Genomic DNA, 18,303 nt, shown 5'->3' with positions numbered 1-18,303 from the left:
TTTACAACTAGTGTTAATAGGCTGCTGGCCTCCCAGGTGTGAGATTTGGTTTTGTTATGTAGTGAAATCTGAGTTCTCTTTTCCTCTTGAGATCACAAACATGATTATGTTTAAATCTGAAAGTTGATCTAAAAATCTATTTAATGATCTCTATGTATCTGAGCTGCCTGTTTAAACTACTCATGCTTTTGCGTCAAGAACGATTTGGCACCTACTTGTGTAAATTGATGGCGGAGATGTGTTACATTTTCAATTTGCTGCTGCTAATGTGAGCAGGCACCATCAAGCACCATTTGGCTGAATGCCTGACACATCAAGCTGCCAGTGGTAATGTGGGGTCTGTATCTGCCACATCATTCCTCCAACCTCACAGAGATTACGTCATTTCTGCAGAGAACCAAGACAAAGCTGTGTGTGAACTGAAAGTCGACTCCTGACAGAGAACTGACTGCCTGATGTCTGGGTGTTTCTTTAGTGAAGGCCGGATGAAAGATGCTTCCATTAACGCAAAACCAAGGCTAGAACTACCACTGACGACTGATGCGTCCAGACATTGGCATAAACCACGACAGTGAAAAAAGCAACAACAACTTTAATGCAACTCTCTGATTAAAGACCTGAGGATGTTCAGGAGATAATGCTTCACTTAACGTTTCGTTGTTTATCGGTTTCATGTCTGCAGCTTTACGCTCATCAGCTCTTTGATATCTTCTGATTGACCCGGTGTTTCCTCAGGTTAGACAAACGTAACTCTGGCCAGTTTCCATTTTGCATCACAAATATTACAGCGAGGATTGTCTACATGACTTCTGAAAAGTGTAACCACACTTTGCCAGCGACCTGACTTGCTCTCTCTCACCCATACACACTCTCAGGTACCGAAACGTAGTATTGTTTTTGTTTCTCGGTCCCCAGCTCAACTGGAGGTCTGTGAATCATTTGCTGATTGTGTTGAATGTAAATGCTCTGAACTCCCTCTGGAATGAGTTATGTCCGATTACCACAAACATCCTGAGCTCAATATGATGTCAAACTGTCAAACAAAGCAGTCCTTCACTGCTGTGCTCTCACTTCACAAACAACTTTAATTACATAAGGTGAAAAAGAGCTGACGACGGATGCTTCGGGGGAGTCACGGCATGTTCTTTCTCTTGTGTACATTTGTTGTGGTAAGGTTAAATCGTTGTTGGAATTTCTGCGAACTGATGCACACTTTTTCCGAGATGGAAAGGTGGTGCACCCTGAATAAACGATATACAGCAGCGACTTGCATTTATCGTCGATTACGGCTTTCTGTGGCAGCCCGTTGACAGATGTGGCCCACGGGCAATAATGGTGCACTCAGGCCACTCCTCTCTCCATCTCATCCTTTCATTCTTTCTCTCAACTCTCCTCGCCGAGAAATCCAGTTAGCTGTGTTACTCATCTTGGCTGTAAATTACCGTGATCTTCTCATCGAGGAGCTGACGACCTTTTATAGCCGCACCAAGAACACTTTCTGCCATTTATGGCTTTTCCAAGACAACATATGAGACGAGGGCCGGTCAGTATCCCATGAAGGTGAGATAAGACAGAGAAGCAGAGGAGGCCAAGAAATGTGCTGCTCCCATCCAGTGCAACTTTGACAGTTTTACAAATGAGTGCCAGCGTGTGCCCGAGCAGTGCCAGGTGCACACTTCTCTGTGTATTTGGAAAAGGGCACAATTGTTGTACACAGTTCAATTTACGGACTAGTGAGTGACATAAATACACACCTCCGCGAAACGCAGCAAGTCTGGCTTGTCTCAGCCTGTCTCCTCTGCAGAGACTATTGTCTCTACAACAGAGCCAAAGAGACGAAAGTGTGAGGGTGAGACAAAGTGTGTGTGTGTGTGTGTGTGTGTGTGTGTGTGTGTGTGTGTGTGTGTGTGTGTGTGTGTGTGTGTGTGTGTGTGTGTGTGTGTGTGTGTGTGTGTGTGTGTGTGTGCCTGTAAATACTAGCGAGCAACAAACAATGAGAGAGAGAGAGCGAGAGAGCGATGGTGTAAAACATTCTGGTTAAGGAGTCACATTCTTGATCGCTCGCTGGTTTCATCAAGCAGAGCAAGCATTTTCACAGTGTTTACTTTCAGAGGGGGGGAATGCTCTCACTCACAGCTGCACTTCAAATAAACAGTCTTGTATTTATCAGAGACGAGATAATACACATCTGATCTGAACAAGCAACGCGGTCCAACATTTTACGTCCTTCTGGTTTATCCCTTGGAGACGGTTGTGAAACAACACCGAGAACACTGGAGCGTATTTGAATAAAAGAGTACACACGCTGTACACGCCAACACCTTGCCATCATACACCCACACTCTCATGACTGCACTTCCTCCAGCATGATGTCACAGTCTGGGTTCATTCTTTGCAGATGTGGGGAGACAGCCCCATTAAGTGTTTGGGAAGCAATCAGCTCTAATGCAGTTGGAATTGTGGCAAACTAGAGTTACTCGCCATATAAAGACACAACTACCGCAGCAGCAGGGGGTGGAAGGTGGGGATATACGGTAGTGGCGTGGTGAAACAAACAGCTCACGTATAAACTGCCGAGGTTTAATTACCCCTTCAAGACATCTGTTATGAGAACAGCGTCCTCCTGGCATGTTGTTGTGGAGAAATACTTTGTTAATGGCCTTCTCTCTCTCTCTCTCTCTCTCTCTCTCTTCGGGGTCCACAGCGTCTCGAAAGGTGACATTTTGAGCCTCAGGCATTGTTGCCCTGTTTGAGGCCTGCTGGTTATCACTGTGTGGTTAAGGGCTGCGTGCCACATGCTCTCAAATTATTGCCCAATTAAGCCAGTGTGCAAGTACATCCAATGGGAAGGATGACGACATTGCTGCTCCCACAGAAATAAAACAGATGATAGATGGCTGCTGTTAGATTACTGCATACTCACGCATACTAGGGGTAATTTTCTCAGTTCTCGGGGCTTAATTCTCAGATATCAAAAAGGGCAGGGGTGTGAGCCAGCTTTCGAACATTTGGAATTAAACTCTGAACACAAGCCATTTTCAGACGTGACCTGCTGGTAAAATCCGGAGAATTGGCTGCGGAGTTTACAAGCAGTTTGCCTTTCCCACACTGCAAGAGGTTTTCTGCACAGACGTGTTCTCAACAGCATCAAATCCTCCACATCATTCAGGCGAGAGCTGGAGCAGCCAGCAGGAAGTGATGGATTAACTTCGTTGCGGAGATCACGTGATTTTCTTGACAACACACAGACACCGGCGTCAGCTCTTATCACCGCAAACTCTCTTGACAGATATTAGTTTTCCAGGGGGGGTTTCCCCTGCTGTGTTCACACATCGACTTGTCCTGGATTTCTACGGACATTATACTAGTTGGCCAGGCGGAAACACGGAGGAACTGCGGAGTTCAGTGCATGTCTGAAAGCAGCTAGAGTCTAAAATAAGGGAAAGCAAACAGAAATTTCACCTCCGACAGAAGCCATGATAATTGTAGGTCAGTGATTTCCTCAAAAACAAGATTACTTTATGATCCCAGATATGAAGATGACATGTTATGTATGGAGTGTGGGACTTGGCTTTGATGCTTTGTCATCTTCGCGCAGCAGAAATCTATCAGGGTGGAATAACAACTCTCTACCTCGTGCACTGGAGAAACTCTCCTCACCCAACATTCTTCTCCTCAAATGTCTCCATTAACCATAGGTTATCCTATGATTTAGCCATTAGCCACAGCCCAACATAACCATTACTTATACGAATTTATGATACACATCACATTACCAGTTGTATAAAAACCACTGCAATTTGTCCGCAGACTTTAAACGTGTACTTTCCTCTCAGTTCTCCCTCCTCCCTGCTGCTTCATATAACTTGCATAGTTGGTTTAAGAGGTCGGTTTGCTGACAAAATTCCAGCTGTCATGCTTATTAATGGACTTTAGTGACATTTGTTTCCTGTGTAAAGATTTCCCATGATAACATCCTCCATTGGTGCCAATGCACTGAGCAAATGTTCTAGAGCGGTTTGCACACTTCTTGGAAATGAATATTCAAACCCGCAGCAGAGGTGGTGGAGTTACAAGGAAACGCAGACAGGTTTATCAGGCTCGGCACACGATGGAGGAGTCGGTAACCGCTGCACGGTTTTCATCACATTCCTTTCATCGAGTCCTGTGTGACATCCGTGCCACACACTTTTCTGTTGAAGCATGACCCTGCCCTCGTCCCTTCAGGCGAAGGGTGCAGGAGAACAATCACACCCTGTCTCATGCTTATCCTCTGCACAAGTTCACAACATGACAGAATGTGATGATGCAGCAGTGACTCTACAGGACTCCGGCACCCAAACAACATCTGGTTCATGTGAGAAAAGGTCATGTACACACTGCTAAGGTAGAAGGGGCCCAAACTAACTAATGAACTCACTGTCAATAATCCATCATTAAACGTAACGGAGAGCTGAGGCTAAAGTGAGCAGACCAGGTGAAAGTGGAGGTAAAGGTGTGTTTGAAGCTAAAGCATCGCCATCTTCTTTCAGAACCTATAATTGGTTTGTATTAAACTAATAGCTCTGTAGTTATGGGGAATCTGCGACTCTGTGCTAACAATTTGGTATTTCCTTTGAAAATAGCATTTCCTTTGAGAGTGGCAGGTAAGTGTTAGGTAAAGACCTGTAATTGTATCCCTGGAGGAATGTAATTACCCCATTAGCACCGAGTCTGTTACCTTTTGCACTCCTTAGCTGCCTATATAAAGTTTATATTGTCTTTAAATAAAATCTCACATGGAGCGAACACAGTGTGGCAGCGAGTGTAAAGAGAGGAGAGACGGAACGAGAGCGAGGCGGGATGACTGGGTTTTTAAGTGGAGAAGGGGGGGGGGGCACTTTACCTCCCACAGGGGCCCTGGTTGACAGGATCAAGTTTCAGACGTTTACCAACAAAGCATCCATGGAGGAAGTCTAGCACCCCTCACAATAACACCGCAGCACCTGGTCGTCACTGTGAAGGAAACCTGAGGTCACTTCCCCCCCCGCTCAAGGAATGCAGACACAGTCCTGCTGCCAGCCACGTGCCCACACAACCTACTGAAGAGAAGACTGACGATGGGCAGACGGATGGAGACGCACACAACAAACTAAAAAGAACAAAACTATCTAAGTTATGAGGACGATAAACGGCTGAATCCGTACAATTCCTAAGTTCTTACACTGACTCGGTTCAAAGAAGTGTTTCCCTTTTGTGGTCGCAAATGTTTTAATCCGTCTAAACAGTTAAAAAACAGATTTGGTTGCATTTTTAGATTCTGCTTGGAGCCACATTAGTCTCTGAGCCCATCGGCTGTCATCTGCCGATTAATGAGCCTCTGGGGCAACGGCCAGTACTTCAGGGCTTCCGGTGGACAAGGGACACGTCTCTGCACACAAAACACAAACAGCAAAGCTTTTTGCTGACGATCTAAGTTCAGACAACATTTCGGCTCATCTTTATTAACAGCTATCTGCAAATGAATGGAGATGCATGAAAAAGGCCTCCCTTGCTCTCCACCCTTGTTTACCTGCGGGCAACCAAAGCCTGCTCAAACGTGATTGGTCAAACTAGAAACTGAAACCACAAGTCTTCCGGCCCTCTGCACATTTACATGCAGAATCTGTTCATACAGATTAGATCCACATTCATAAACACCCTGAAAGCTGTAGAGGAACGAATAGACTACAAGAACTGACGATTAGGGTCACACCTCTTATTTTGTTGAATTTGACAACACATGCTATGACCAAATGTGTTTAAACAAGCAGCTGAAGCAATAGATTCTGAAGTCATAGTTGAGAAGTCAGCATGAAATCATTGCGCTTAAATGAAGCTTCCCACAGAACGTGACGGAATATAATGCAAACTGTGTCCAAAGAGGAAGCGACAGCTGCATAATGTCAAATGAAAACTTCTTACAACACAACACAAATCTAAATTCTGCTCCCTAACCACCTGCAACCACTTGACCGCCAATTCTCCATCATTATCATTGGCCTGGGTTCAAGCGATGCCAACGCATAAAACCAGCCGCAACCGATCCAAGTCATTTAGTTGCCGTCCCGCTGTAGTTTAGAACTGGCCGGGGTCCAACCACCACTGAGCCCTCTGAAGAATGTGACCATGGTCAATGAGACAGGGAGGGAGGGAGGAAGAGGAAGAAAGCAAACAAATACATTATACAGCCCGTGGGCTCTGTCAAGACCATCTTCCAAGATGCTAAATGGGCCAGAATGAATGACGGGCTTTTGGCTGCTGGAGGATTATTTCTTGTGCTGTGACAAACAGTTTGTGTTAAAGAAAATAACCTGTCAGTGGGTGACAGCACAGCAGGATGACTCAGAGACCAAATTCCTCCAAGGTGTCACTTCTGTAGGAACAGACAGAAAATAGGTGCGGGAGTGAATTCTGCTGTTTCCCTTCACTGCAAATTATGCAAGACATTAACCAGGCAGGTTAAGGAAGCAAGCAGGTTTGGATAAACTTTATCTTATTAGTCGATATATCAATAGGCATCACGATAAATGTCAAATTATGATTTCTTTTGAGGTTTAAGACCGGATTTTGCTCCTGAATGGATGTTGAAGAAACAAGACAGTTATTTGTGTTTTTGAAAATGACAAAAACTTTCTAAACAGCAAAACATTTAAAGCAATGCGCTCTTACATTACAATAATTGGTTTTATATCAGACATTTTCAGTCCTTCATTCTTAATCAAACCTGCTGCAATTGTAGTTAAAGTTTAAGCTGCACTATCAAAGGAGTCACTCATGAGTTGCTTTCACACAGGCCCTGTCAACCTTGAACTCATCTATTCATCACCTACAGGAGCTGGAGGTGGGAACACAAATGTCTGACTCACTGGGAATGTGAGAAGAGATAACGTAACCGTCACAGCCAGTGGGTGTTTTGCTTTCTGTGATGCAACTGGTGGAAAACCAGCGGATTAGAACCATCAGAAGGTGAAGAAGGATTATTTACACGAAGACGCTAATGAGAATATCTAAATGGAGGGATGAGGAGATTCGGGAACTTCTGTCAGTGAGGGCCAAAGCAGAAATCATTAGACATGAGACAAGAGACATTGTCCTGTTCCAGGGAACAGGAAGCGAATGCATCACCAAATATTTCAATCATGTCTTTAATTGTTCCAGGACAGAATTGGTTTTATTTGGAGTTTTTGGGAAACCCTGAATTCTTGTAATATTCATGTAAGAACACGAATATTACAAGAATTGGTTTTATTTGGAGTTTTTGGGAAACCCTGAATTCTTGTAATATTCATGTAAGAACACAGTATTTCATATCATATGAGTCACACTCTATCATTAGTCTGCTTGAGTCACGGCAGATAGGACTAGAAACCCAAACCGCACCAGTGCATGGTGACACTTTGATTTCTGCAGCGCACTTTCTGCATCATGTCCTGCCTCCTGCTCGCTTTACCCTGGCTCAACCCCTCATCTAAACCAAACAGAACATTTCCAGTGGTGTTGGGTGATCTTCTTCATAGTCAGATGGTCCAATCGTCTGCCCGTGGAATTGCAAATAAGATTATGAGATTGCTTCTTCAGATCAGTCCTTGAATGACAATATACAGTCTACAAAGGTAGGACGCATTATATGTTGATAGACTTACAATCAAACTTAATACAGTCTTAAAAAGCAAAGTAAACTCTCTCCGTTTCAGAGGAAATATTCTGTTTGTGGCTTTGATCATCAGTCTGCTATCATGACAATAAAGGTCCTGGAACTAGAACCAAGACAAACATGGCAGACTCACATTGAGCTGTAGAGAAAGCAACAACTTTATCTTCCAAAAGAACAACAGGTGATACATTCCCAAGAGAACATGTATGATCTTGAGCTGATTCTTTTTTCCATTTGGCAAGACAACACCATTTCTCGTTTTCCCACTGTTCCCACAGCGCCCATGATGACGCAACAGGTGAGACACCTAACAACCGCCACGAGGATGACGCTACTACTTCTACTACGCACGGTGATGTTATGATTTCCACCCAAGGCCAGCCCACCAAGAGGAGACACATCCTTCCCAGCGCAAACGGCTGTATCCCACTTCCTGCTGCCAAAGAAAAGACCAGTTTGGCCCGAGGGACTTTGCTCTCGGGGGCCTTCACACACACACACACACACACACACACACACACACACACACACACACACACACACACACACACACACACACACACACACACACACACACACACACACACACACACACACACACACACACACACACACACACACACACACACACACACACACCGCTCAGCTGGGAGCGTCTGTGACACAACTGCTGTTCTTTAATCCTTCCTCCACAGTTCAGTGGGTCACACAACCCAATACAGTCTGTTCCTCCACTGGGGGGGTGTTGTTCTTTGCAGTGTGTGTGTGTGTGTGCATGAAAACAACAGAGGGACATGAGTGCAGGTGTGAGATTGTGATTAAGAGAAAAAAAAAAAATGTGAAAAGGAAAAGCAGAAAAAACACAGACAGACAGAGTGTCCGGACCCCCCCTTATCACAGGAAGTGGTTCCTCTTTTTGTCAGGGTTTGACTCCTGTCCTCTGCAGGCAGCGTGTTTAACTAAGGTGTGAAGTATTGAAGCTTTATCGTCAAGCACACGCCTGCGTTCATCTTTACACTCAGGAGATGGACGGCAAAAAGTCACAAAATGAAAAGTGTAAACTGAATATGACCTCACAGTGTCAGAAACTACTTCTTTAAATCATTATTTATTCTGCAACTATCTGGAATATTAGTACTTCTGCTAAAAATGCAAAGGACGCCATCTGAATAATATCAATTAGGTTTTAACATTTATTGATTGTTTTTAAACTGTCATTTCAACTAATTACACATACAAACTGTTTCTCTATTTCTAGTAATCACAACGTTTGAAGTTAACACTATGTCATTCATTTTCATTTTTGAAAACCTCTCCCCTCATCTCTCTGAAGCTGTGAATGACATTAAGGATAAACTAACACTTATTGGTCTGTTTTCATTGTTTCTGAGGCTCCACTGAGGCAGAGGGGGTTGAACCCTGAACACGTAAAAAGTCCAGATACACAGTGAGATAAAGAAAAAGTCCTACCAGGAGGAGCAGTACAGTCTGAAGTGTGGGGACACCTTAGTGCCAGTTGTCAGTGAGAAGCTTCCTCCTCCTCAGATCAGCTCGTTTAACTCCGACGGATCCAGGAGCGTCTCACCGCCGCTGCACAAACTTTTTTCTGTTTCTTCTGACTGGAGCTCTGCGGTGAGGAGGGATGCAGCCTGCCGGCTACTTTTGTCCTACTACTGAGGAAGTTACTGGTGAGTCACAAGATCCCGCCCCCCTCAGAAAAAAACACATCCCTCCCTCTTTCCCCCTCTCCCTCTCTCCCTCTCTCCCTGCATCTCTCCTTCCCTCCCTTCATCTCTCTCTCTCTCTCTCTCTCTCTCTCTCTCTCTCTCTCTCTCTCTCTCTCTCTCTCTCTCTCTCTCTCTCTCTCTCTCTCCAGTGACTTCAAACGAGCCCAGAGAGAAGTTCATGCATTAGTGGCAGCAGGCTCCTGATCTGCTGTAGAGTCAAAGTATTTTAATTTACTTATGTGTTAAAGGTGACCATTGGTTTACAGGCCAAGCTTGTTTTTCCATATAAGTTCAGAGTAAGGAAGTTTTTTGATGGTTAAGAACAGAGGAAGTTGCACCTTGATAAACCCTATGAGACAAATTGTGATTTAAGAATATGGGCAGTACAAATATAACTTGATTCATTGATTGATTGAGTTTAGCCCATTTATTTGCTTCTTTGGGCTCTTATTTTGGAAATTTCAACTGATGAATAAATCAATCAATCAATCAACCAAATCCGAAAATTCCGCTCAAAATGAGATGGGTTGTTGCCGACCCTCCACAAAACTGAATGTATATCAGTTCATAACTTTTGAGTAATCCTGCCGAAAGACAGACAAAGAAAGAAAACAAGCAAAGGCGAAAACATAACCATGTAGGAGAGGTAACTCAGAAGTTCAACATATTTTATGACACAAATACCCAAGTTTCAAATTTTCACTTTTAAAACTTTTCCCCGTTTTTTTGCAAGTTCCTGTGAACAGAATCAATTTCAAAATAATGCTTATTTCCTAACTTACAGCTCCGTTAAAATGGTGAAAATTGTGCAATAATTTAGCTTTTACAATTATTACATAAGGGAGTTTCTCCTCTGAATCAGTATGAGGTCATGTACTGAAAGAAAAATTAGGCTTTAGGGCAGACTTTCAACTTTACTACCACTGAAAGGCAGTAAAATGTTAAAAACTAATAATAGGTCCTGTTGGTGTAGTGAAGGTAAAATAAATATCAGATTCAGACAGGCCTGGGTCATGTGGCTGAAGATGATATCAAAAATAAAACTGTTCATACCAGCTGATCAATAATTAGCAGGATAAATGTCCCCCGAGCTGTTGTAATTCAATATTTTGCCATTGAAGTGACTCTTGGGTTCTAATGGAGGGTTTATATGTAAATGTTTGAGCATTGCATTGGTGAAATTATACTTTGCTCTAAAATTCCCTTTGTTAATTATCCTTTGACGGCCCTGACATTACCAAACTGTGTAAAGACCAACGCAGCTGTCAGATTTCAATTCCCTATTTTACGGTGTGGCTCCTTTCTCCAGTTCTAATGTTTCACTTCTGTCATGACTCAACAAGTGGGCGCCACATTGCCCTGAATGCAGCTGGCTGCTGTGTCGTCACACGGAGAACGAACCTTGAATCTGATCACTTGAGTCACTGCTGTTAATCAGTACATTTAACCACAGCACTGTTGACAGAGGTACCACCCTGTGTGATAAATGGCAGTGTTTTCCTGCGTCTCGTCATTTCAGGTTTCAGAGTGGTTCACCAGTCACCATGCACTGGTGTGGTTTGGGTTTTCAGTCCTATCTGCCGTGACTCAAGCAGACTAATGATAGAGTGTGACTCATATGATATGAAATACTGTGTTGTTCTTACATGAATATTACAAGAATTCAGCATTTCCCAAAAACTCCAAATAAAACCAATTCTGTCCTGGAACAATTAAAGATGTTGATTGAAAATATTTGGTGATGCACTCACTTCCTGTTCCCTCGTCTGTGTTGGAGCCTATCGAGCCAGGACCTGATTAGCAAAGATTAGTACAAAGACTTGAAAGAAGGCTCAACACATTTGTTTAATCTAGTACATAAAAACTAAAGTATAACATTTTTAACCCGTTGGAGTTGAGTATATAGTGTTTATACAGTAAACTAGATGTCTGATTTCTGCTCCTCAGCCCAGTTACTTATACACTCATCCACATCCATATTTCTGCAATGTATTCATGTAAACGCGATGCTACACGGAAACAAATACAAATTAGAGATACAATGTCTTCAATATTCATTTTATTTCACAATTATTGAAATAGCTCAGATTGGAAACAGAACAAACTTTTAAAAGTCAAACGTTGTCTGCCTGATGATCCATCAAACACATACGGTAGATAAGATGACATCCTGTCTGACCCCTCTGTTTCCCACAACACCATAATTATAAATTCTAATTTTACACTCTGAGGCGTGGTCCCGTCGGAGTGCTTTCAACAAATTAGAGGATAGATGCCTGTCAATTCATCATGGGAGACATGGCCTGATGACTGGCTCGCTGTTTAAAGGTGTTCTTTTTTGTCTTTACCATGAAACGTCTCTCTGTCTTTCTTTGGAAAAACAAGTTTAAAGGTAATGGGGGTTAACCGAGTTATCAGCTCAAAGTATGAGGCCGTCAGAATGGAAACTGTAAAAACACTGTCATGCTCTGCCAAATGAAATTTAAAATCGTGCTAAGCACTGTAAACCTTGACGTCTTTTTCTTGGAGCGAGTGCAAATGTGGTTTGGGAACACCTGAGTGAGATTAGCTCTAATGGGCGTCATGACACTGAACAGCCGACCAATGAAGCAATTACATTATTAAAAGTCCCAATTTAACTGCTGTGTATGACCTCTAACAGTAAGCCTCTGTGTTCTCCACATACGCAATGGTGAGTGGAATTTGTGGCATGTTTTGCGATTGTATAATTTTAAAGATCCAGGATATACATAGATAAAATACATTAGTAGCTTTGGATTCTGCAGGGACACGTGAAATTGTGCGCTGCCTTTTAAAGATCAACTCAAAACAGTCTATCGAAACACCATCAACTGTAAGAACCCTTTGATGATGTTTGGCGATAAGAGCTTTTTTACAGTGCACTTGAGGTATATTGAGCCTCATCTGAAAGCCGTCCACTTCTCAACACTTCACTGCTGTGACTGTCGAGGGTATTAAACGGGCCACGCGACCATATACACTCTCAAAACTCAAGCAGGGAAAATAAGCAACGTACACTGGCACTTAATTACAGACATTTTTTTTGTTTTACAAGAGTTTTGTGGTTCAGGTCACTATGGTGAGAATCCCACCCAGGAGTGCACCTATTGTCACAGCTGGGAACCAGGCAACACGAAGCAGAGGGGGATGTTAGGAGGTGACCAGCGGTGGAAAACTTATTAAATACAGCATTCTCAGTGAGAGCAGCAGGAAAATGGAACTCAAACCATATCAGAGGACGAATGTTTGAGACAAGTCATGTGATCATTGACTTTTAGAGCTGTTTTCTAACACAGAGACGGCCATGTTTTATATGTGATGTGCTGTTTGTTCATCTCGCCAGCTGTTTGCTGTTAATTGTTGTACTGTTATGTGTTTTACATTTTCCTGTCCCAGGGACGACAGATGAAAGGAGCTGTGTGGAGCTAACTCTGGCTCAACAGCTGTTCTGTGAACCGCTCCTGATATCTAGACTAAACTGGATTGAAGTAAACTAAACTGTCCATAGAACATCCATCTAATATTCATATCACCTATTCAAAAATGTAGTGGAATACAAGTAAAAATCCCCAGGAAAATCGAAGTAAGTCAAGTAGAAGTACCTCAAACTTTTACCCCAAGTACAACATATATGTGCAGACATTCCGCTACGTTTCACCACTGCCAGTAATGACTTAACAGGCTGACATCTGAATCTATCTGCTGTTGTTTTTTAAAACCCTTTTATAAAGTTTAGGGGATGCAACTAAATAATCACACAGGAGGAAGGACTAGCTCATGCATTTTTGGACAGGGCTGGCCTGGCGGCTCGCTGCAGACGAGGACCAACCATGGTCAGAGGAGACATACCAAAGCCCTGAGCTCAGCCCAAGTGCCGCAGTCTTACAATATGTCAGCAGTGTTATTTTTACGGGGTCATATTAGAAAACCAAACGGCTCTGCATCTGTCCCACAAGGGCATTCCTCCATTGCTGACCCTGAACAAACCCACAACCTCTTGTCCTTCTGCTCTTGCATCAGCTTGTTACGCGCCCCGGATCTCCAAAGTAGTATTTACCCCCACCGTGGCACCAGGCATTTCACTTGTAATGATAAACACTCACATGAATTAAACAGCACGCAGCCCAGTAAGTCAGCACGCAGACATTTAACCCATCAACTCGGAATCAAGCCGCCGACCGTGTTTGCCTAGTTAAACACAAGTTAGTGTGGCGGGGGGGGGGGGGGGGTGGACCAGTCGGGCCTTGGGCTGAAACCTTCACAGGAATCGGGGTCATTAGCCATCAGACTGATAAACAAGCCAGTGACATAATGTGGAAACACTGATCCCATTCATGGGTCTCATCACCCGCAAAACATTCTGCATGCCAGGCAAATCTCACACATATAAAACAAATTCCTTGCGGTTGCAGCGGGGATAGCGAGGTGCCATGGGGGGAAAAATGGCTGTTTAGTGGAATATAACTCTCTGTCCTGCTGGCTTCTTCTCACATCCACAAAGAGCGCAGAGTCTGGGTGAGATTAAGGGACTGGTGCCGCTGCGGCTTTGTCTTTGGCTCTTTTCTTCCCAGAAAATCATGTTAGGGAGGTGGATACTCTCCCCCCCCTCCCCCCATCGTCCAGGTCCCTGTAATACTGTACTTTGTTTGTCTCTCTTTCTTCTTTATTGTCTGTGACATACAAACAACAAAATATTTGAGTTCAAATGACAGGGTTGCTTTTAATTTCCTCTCTGAGTTTGTGTATGTGTGTGTGTGTGTGTGTGTGTGTGTGTGTGTGTGTGTGTGTGTGTGTGTGTGTGTGTGTGTGTGTGTGTGTGTGTGTGTGTGTGTGTGTGTGTGTGTGTGTGTGTTCTAAGAGGTCTATTGGACACAAATCAAAACAGGGTCTGGAACCTGAGCGGAAGTGTGCAGTAAATGTCCAAGTTGTCGAAACATAAACTTGTTACCAATTAGTGTTAAGTGTGCACTCTGGCAAACAGAGGCCCTCATTAAAATGAGCAGAATGATTTGGAGTGTGCACTGTGGACTTGAATATTTGAAGCCAAATGTCTTTGAACTGAAATGACATGAAGTTATTAGATCAAAAACAATGTTAAGGAAATTGGGCGATTAACTTGTTCAAATGTTATTGTAATGTTCATCCGTGCAGGCCTATATTCATTTCTAAATGATTCACTAACATAACACCAGTGGTGGAACACGTGTAATGTTCATTTACTTAAGTAAATGTGGCCTATAACAGTATAAACATATATTTATTACATGTAATGCTCATGCGTGCACTTACAGTCATGGTTATTCAGCAGGGTGGCTCCTGTGTATGTTATTTGTGGATTAACATGACTAATGCATGACATTAAGTAGTTTAAAGTAGTGAGGGGCAATTTCGTGTAACTACTTTGCACATTGTTGAACTGACAACAAGTCAATTCAACAGCAGTATAATTTGAGTTTAAGTGTTTTATTATTCCTTTGAATATTTTTAGATTAAAATCTTAATCTCCAAAATAACTAGAACTCTACAGTTGTTAAATAAATGCAGAGCCGTAAAAGTGCCCATTTCCTCTGTGAAATATCTGTAGAAGTTAAAAACAACATGAGGAAACATAAATATTGTTTGTTCGATAGCTAAGTTCAGTTCAGTTCGGTACTTTACATACAAAACATAATTTAAATTTTCCACTTCTGCATTTATACTTTTACGATGACTCTACTTTCTAATGCTGTTTTGGATGTTTGTGTGGAAAGTGCAATGTGCATTACAAACATCTCTATTTTTTTTTTATCTGTGCAACATCGCCCCCTGGTGTGTTTTGGCGCCTTTACACCCCGCAGCATAAAATTCAAAGCATTTTTATTTGATCGAAAAACGACTCATAATCCTTCAGTTTGAAATAAAAAACTAATAATGGAATATTCTAATAATATTAATCAAACCAGGCTCATTAGTTTTGTGACGTTTTCAGTTTTGAGTCGAGGAGCGAATCTGCGGAACGGAAATGAAAATCAACTGTGAGACCCGGACAGGAAGCCACGTGTCTCAGGCACCGGGGAAGCAGCAGGTCCGAGTTGTGTCTGTGTGTTTGTGTCTTTTTAAAACACACACAAAGTCACGTTTATCTGCTCTCACTGAAACATTCGTCGTTGTTGAGCTCGGGGGACATTTCTTCCAAACATGTCTTCGTTCAGGAAGGCGCTGAAGTCCCGACAGAGGAACCACCATGAAAGATCTCAGGTGAGCGCCTCCGTGTGTTGTTAGCGTTAGCCACATGATGCTGTTACAGTTTAAACATTCGTCCTTCATCAATGAATACTGTCCTGAATGTTTAACACGTGTCTAACATGCAGCATTTCTCTTCCACCAGCCTGGTGCCAGGAAACACTTGGGACTCCTGGAGAAGAAGAAGGACTACAAGCTCCGTGCAGAGTGAGTTCTCCCACAGATCGTGATGGGTTCTGTGTTTACAGGTTCTAGATCTGCCTCATGTGTGTGAGTGGTAAACATTGTGTTGTCTGTGATATTATAGTGACTACCACAAGAAAAAAAACACGATCTCTGCTCTGCGGAAGAAAGCTCTGGAGAAGAACCCGGATGAGTTCTACTTTAACATGATCAACTCAAAGCTGCAGGTGAGATCAAAGCCAAGATCACAGCAACATGGTTTGTATCTTTGTCAAACAACAATTCTAACACAATACACACACCCCTCTCTCTCTGTCTCTGCATATTACACTGTGCATGGGTTTTTAATGTGTAAACCTTGTTCGGTGGCAGGATGGAGTTCACGTAGCCACAAAAGCCACGGAGGAGGTGGAGGTGACAGAGGAGCAGAAGAAAATGATGAAGACGCAGGACATCAGATATGTGGAGATGAAGAGGGTTGCAGAGGTTAAGGTGAGTTTATTTTCTCTGTTGTGGATCATGCACAAATTCAAGTCATTTTTTAATCTGGAACAAAAGAACTCATTGATTATGGTCACAACAACAACAACTTTCCAAGTTGCTGTCACTTTTATTTATCAGAAAAACTAACTCCATGACATAGTTTGTCCACCAGAGAGCACTGGCTAGTTTATTTTGTACCTGTAAACTGCACTCTATAATAGTTCATATTCTTTAAAAATGAATCTAAGGGATTTCCATTAATGTTTTTCTTTATGTCTCTGGTTTTTATTAAAATGAATTAGCATCAGCCTCAAAACTCCAGTAAAATTTAGGCTAGCCTTGAAATGATACTAGTTGTGCTTTGGGTCGTTATTTGTTGCTGAGTTTTCAAGCAGCTGGAACAGTTGTGCATTATGAAACATTAGAAATTACAGATGTGTGTGTTGTTTCTTTCATAATCTTTATCATTTGCTTTCAGAAAATCGAGAGGATGAAAGCAGAGCTCCACCTCCTGGACGCAGACAGCAAACAGAAAAACAAGCACACATTTTTTGTGGATTCCAAGAAGGAAGGTAAATAAAAAATGTATCTATGATAGATAATGTATTGATAATGTCTTTATCCTCACGTGTTGCCACAGGTTTGAGGTCACAGAGTTTAATGTTTGTTTTTCCCTCAGTGGAGTCATTTGACCTGGCAACCCACCTCAACACTGTTCCTGGGCTGGTGGACCGAGTGTACAACCGGCCGACTCTGGAGACCCTGGAGACTAAGAGCGTCCAGGGACCTGTAAAGAATCGCATTGTGCAGGTCGGTGTTTGTCATGAAGGCAGATCACACAAACACAACTAGAAAAGTCCACACGTTCTTCAGCTCAATCAACCGATGGTTCATGTTTTCTCCTTGTTGCACCTGTAGAAGTTCGCCCGGCACAGGAAGAACCAGTATAAGATGCTTTCCCAGAGGATTGACAGAGAAAAGAAACTGTTTGTCATCAGCCAGAAGATCCAGACACGCAAGGATCTGCAGGTGAGGAGACGGAGATGGTTCTTAATTACAATCACCGTTTAAGGGCTGTATCCTTTGGAGGTTGCATTTGAAAATCAATTTTTATTTATTTAATCTATTTATTATATTTAATAATATTTCTTTTATCTCCCCTGCGTACCAGGATAAGACTAAAAAAGTGAAAGTGAAAAGAGAGACGACCAATTCTGCAGCTATTTACAAGTTTGAGACCAAGAGGAAACGCTGAGACGGGAATCATCAACCTTCCTAATGACATTTCTCCTTTTCCTCAATTTTTGCTGACCCTGTGTAATCTTGTACATATTTATCCAAACCTTTTTTAGTTTGTTACAAATAATAAATACGAGAAGAACACGCAGGTTGATGTGGTTTCTTGACTCACAGATAACTTGGGGTTGAACTCTTTTTGGGACAAAAGCAGTTTGTGGAGTTTACATTTTGTGAGGTTTTTTGCCTGTGGGGGGAGAGAGATGTAAAAAAACAAAGAGAAACGGCAGTGATTTGTCAAAGAGGCCTCAGGCTGAATTTGAACTCAGGATGTGGTACACGCTCTGGCCAGCTGTTGTATTTTACTCTTTAACCAGTAGGTGGCATTAGTGTTCTTTATGACACGGGCTGAAATAAATATATCGATGGCTGAAGACACTGGAACTTGCAGTAAATAGACTAAGCCGGATTTCAAGAGTTATAGACATGACCCACTGTTTGACATTAGAGTTAAAATTGCGGTTGTTACGTTTTATATGAGTTGACATTGATGTGTTCAGTGTTGGTGTGAATCACCAACTGGTCCCTGCTGTGGAAGGTAGTGGACTGCGATGCTGGACCCCAATTTCAAACCTGTTTTTAAAGGACAGCGACGTTTCATTTCAAAGCTACAAAAGAGGTTCAGTCCTCTAACAACTTCACCAGCCCTCAGTCTGAGTCAGCCCGCCATTTTCCACAGTCGAACACATGTAAGAT

General features: G+C 42.7%; 3 protein-coding genes across 3 annotated transcripts in view; 1 reads left to right on the top strand and 2 right to left on the bottom strand.

Moving 5' to 3' along the window:
- fhl3a (four and a half LIM domains 3a) overlaps positions 1-9,353 on the bottom strand; it is a 29,620-nt gene extending 20,267 nt beyond the window's left edge. Inside the window, exon 1 of the mRNA XM_034612245.1 lies at positions 9,146-9,353. The gene's annotated coding sequence lies outside the window, so the exon portion shown is untranslated. The remainder of the gene's footprint in view (positions 1-9,145) is intronic.
- The window catches only part of LOC117777400 (hemicentin-1-like), a 1,765,934-nt gene that overhangs the window by 381,805 nt on the left and 1,365,826 nt on the right, over positions 1-18,303 (bottom strand). The window lies entirely within an intron of this gene.
- On the top strand, positions 15,445-17,698 carry utp11 (UTP11 small subunit processome component). The gene is made up of 8 exons (XM_034612251.1): positions 15,445-15,660; positions 15,791-15,852; positions 15,953-16,055; positions 16,201-16,320; positions 16,790-16,883; positions 16,991-17,121; positions 17,230-17,340; positions 17,483-17,698. Exons 1-8 carry the CDS (start codon positions 15,601-15,603, stop codon positions 17,564-17,566), a joined length of 765 nt encoding a protein of 254 aa, XP_034468142.1. The 5' UTR covers positions 15,445-15,600; the 3' UTR covers positions 17,567-17,698.

Source organism: Hippoglossus hippoglossus, chromosome 16 (assembly GCF_009819705.1).
Source record: "Hippoglossus hippoglossus isolate fHipHip1 chromosome 16, fHipHip1.pri, whole genome shotgun sequence".
NCBI lineage: Eukaryota > Metazoa > Chordata > Actinopteri > Pleuronectiformes > Pleuronectidae > Hippoglossus > Hippoglossus hippoglossus.
The sequence above is the reverse complement of the archived record's forward strand: the minus strand, read 5'-3'. Positions and strand labels throughout refer to the sequence as shown.

What these genes read in the sequence shown, in the direction of transcription:
- utp11 (XM_034612251.1), top strand. Translation starts at nt 15,601, where the DNA reads ATGTCTTCGTTCAGGAAGGCGCTGAAGTCCCGACAGAGGAACCACCAT. An exon ending in GACTACAAGCTCCGTGCAGA is followed by an intron (nt 15,853 to 15,952) that starts GTGAGTTCTCCC and finishes GTGATATTATAG; the next exon opens with TGACTACCACAAGAAAAAAA. An exon ending in TAAAGAATCGCATTGTGCAG is followed by an intron (nt 17,122 to 17,229) that starts GTCGGTGTTTGT and finishes TTGCACCTGTAG; the next exon opens with AAGTTCGCCCGGCACAGGAA.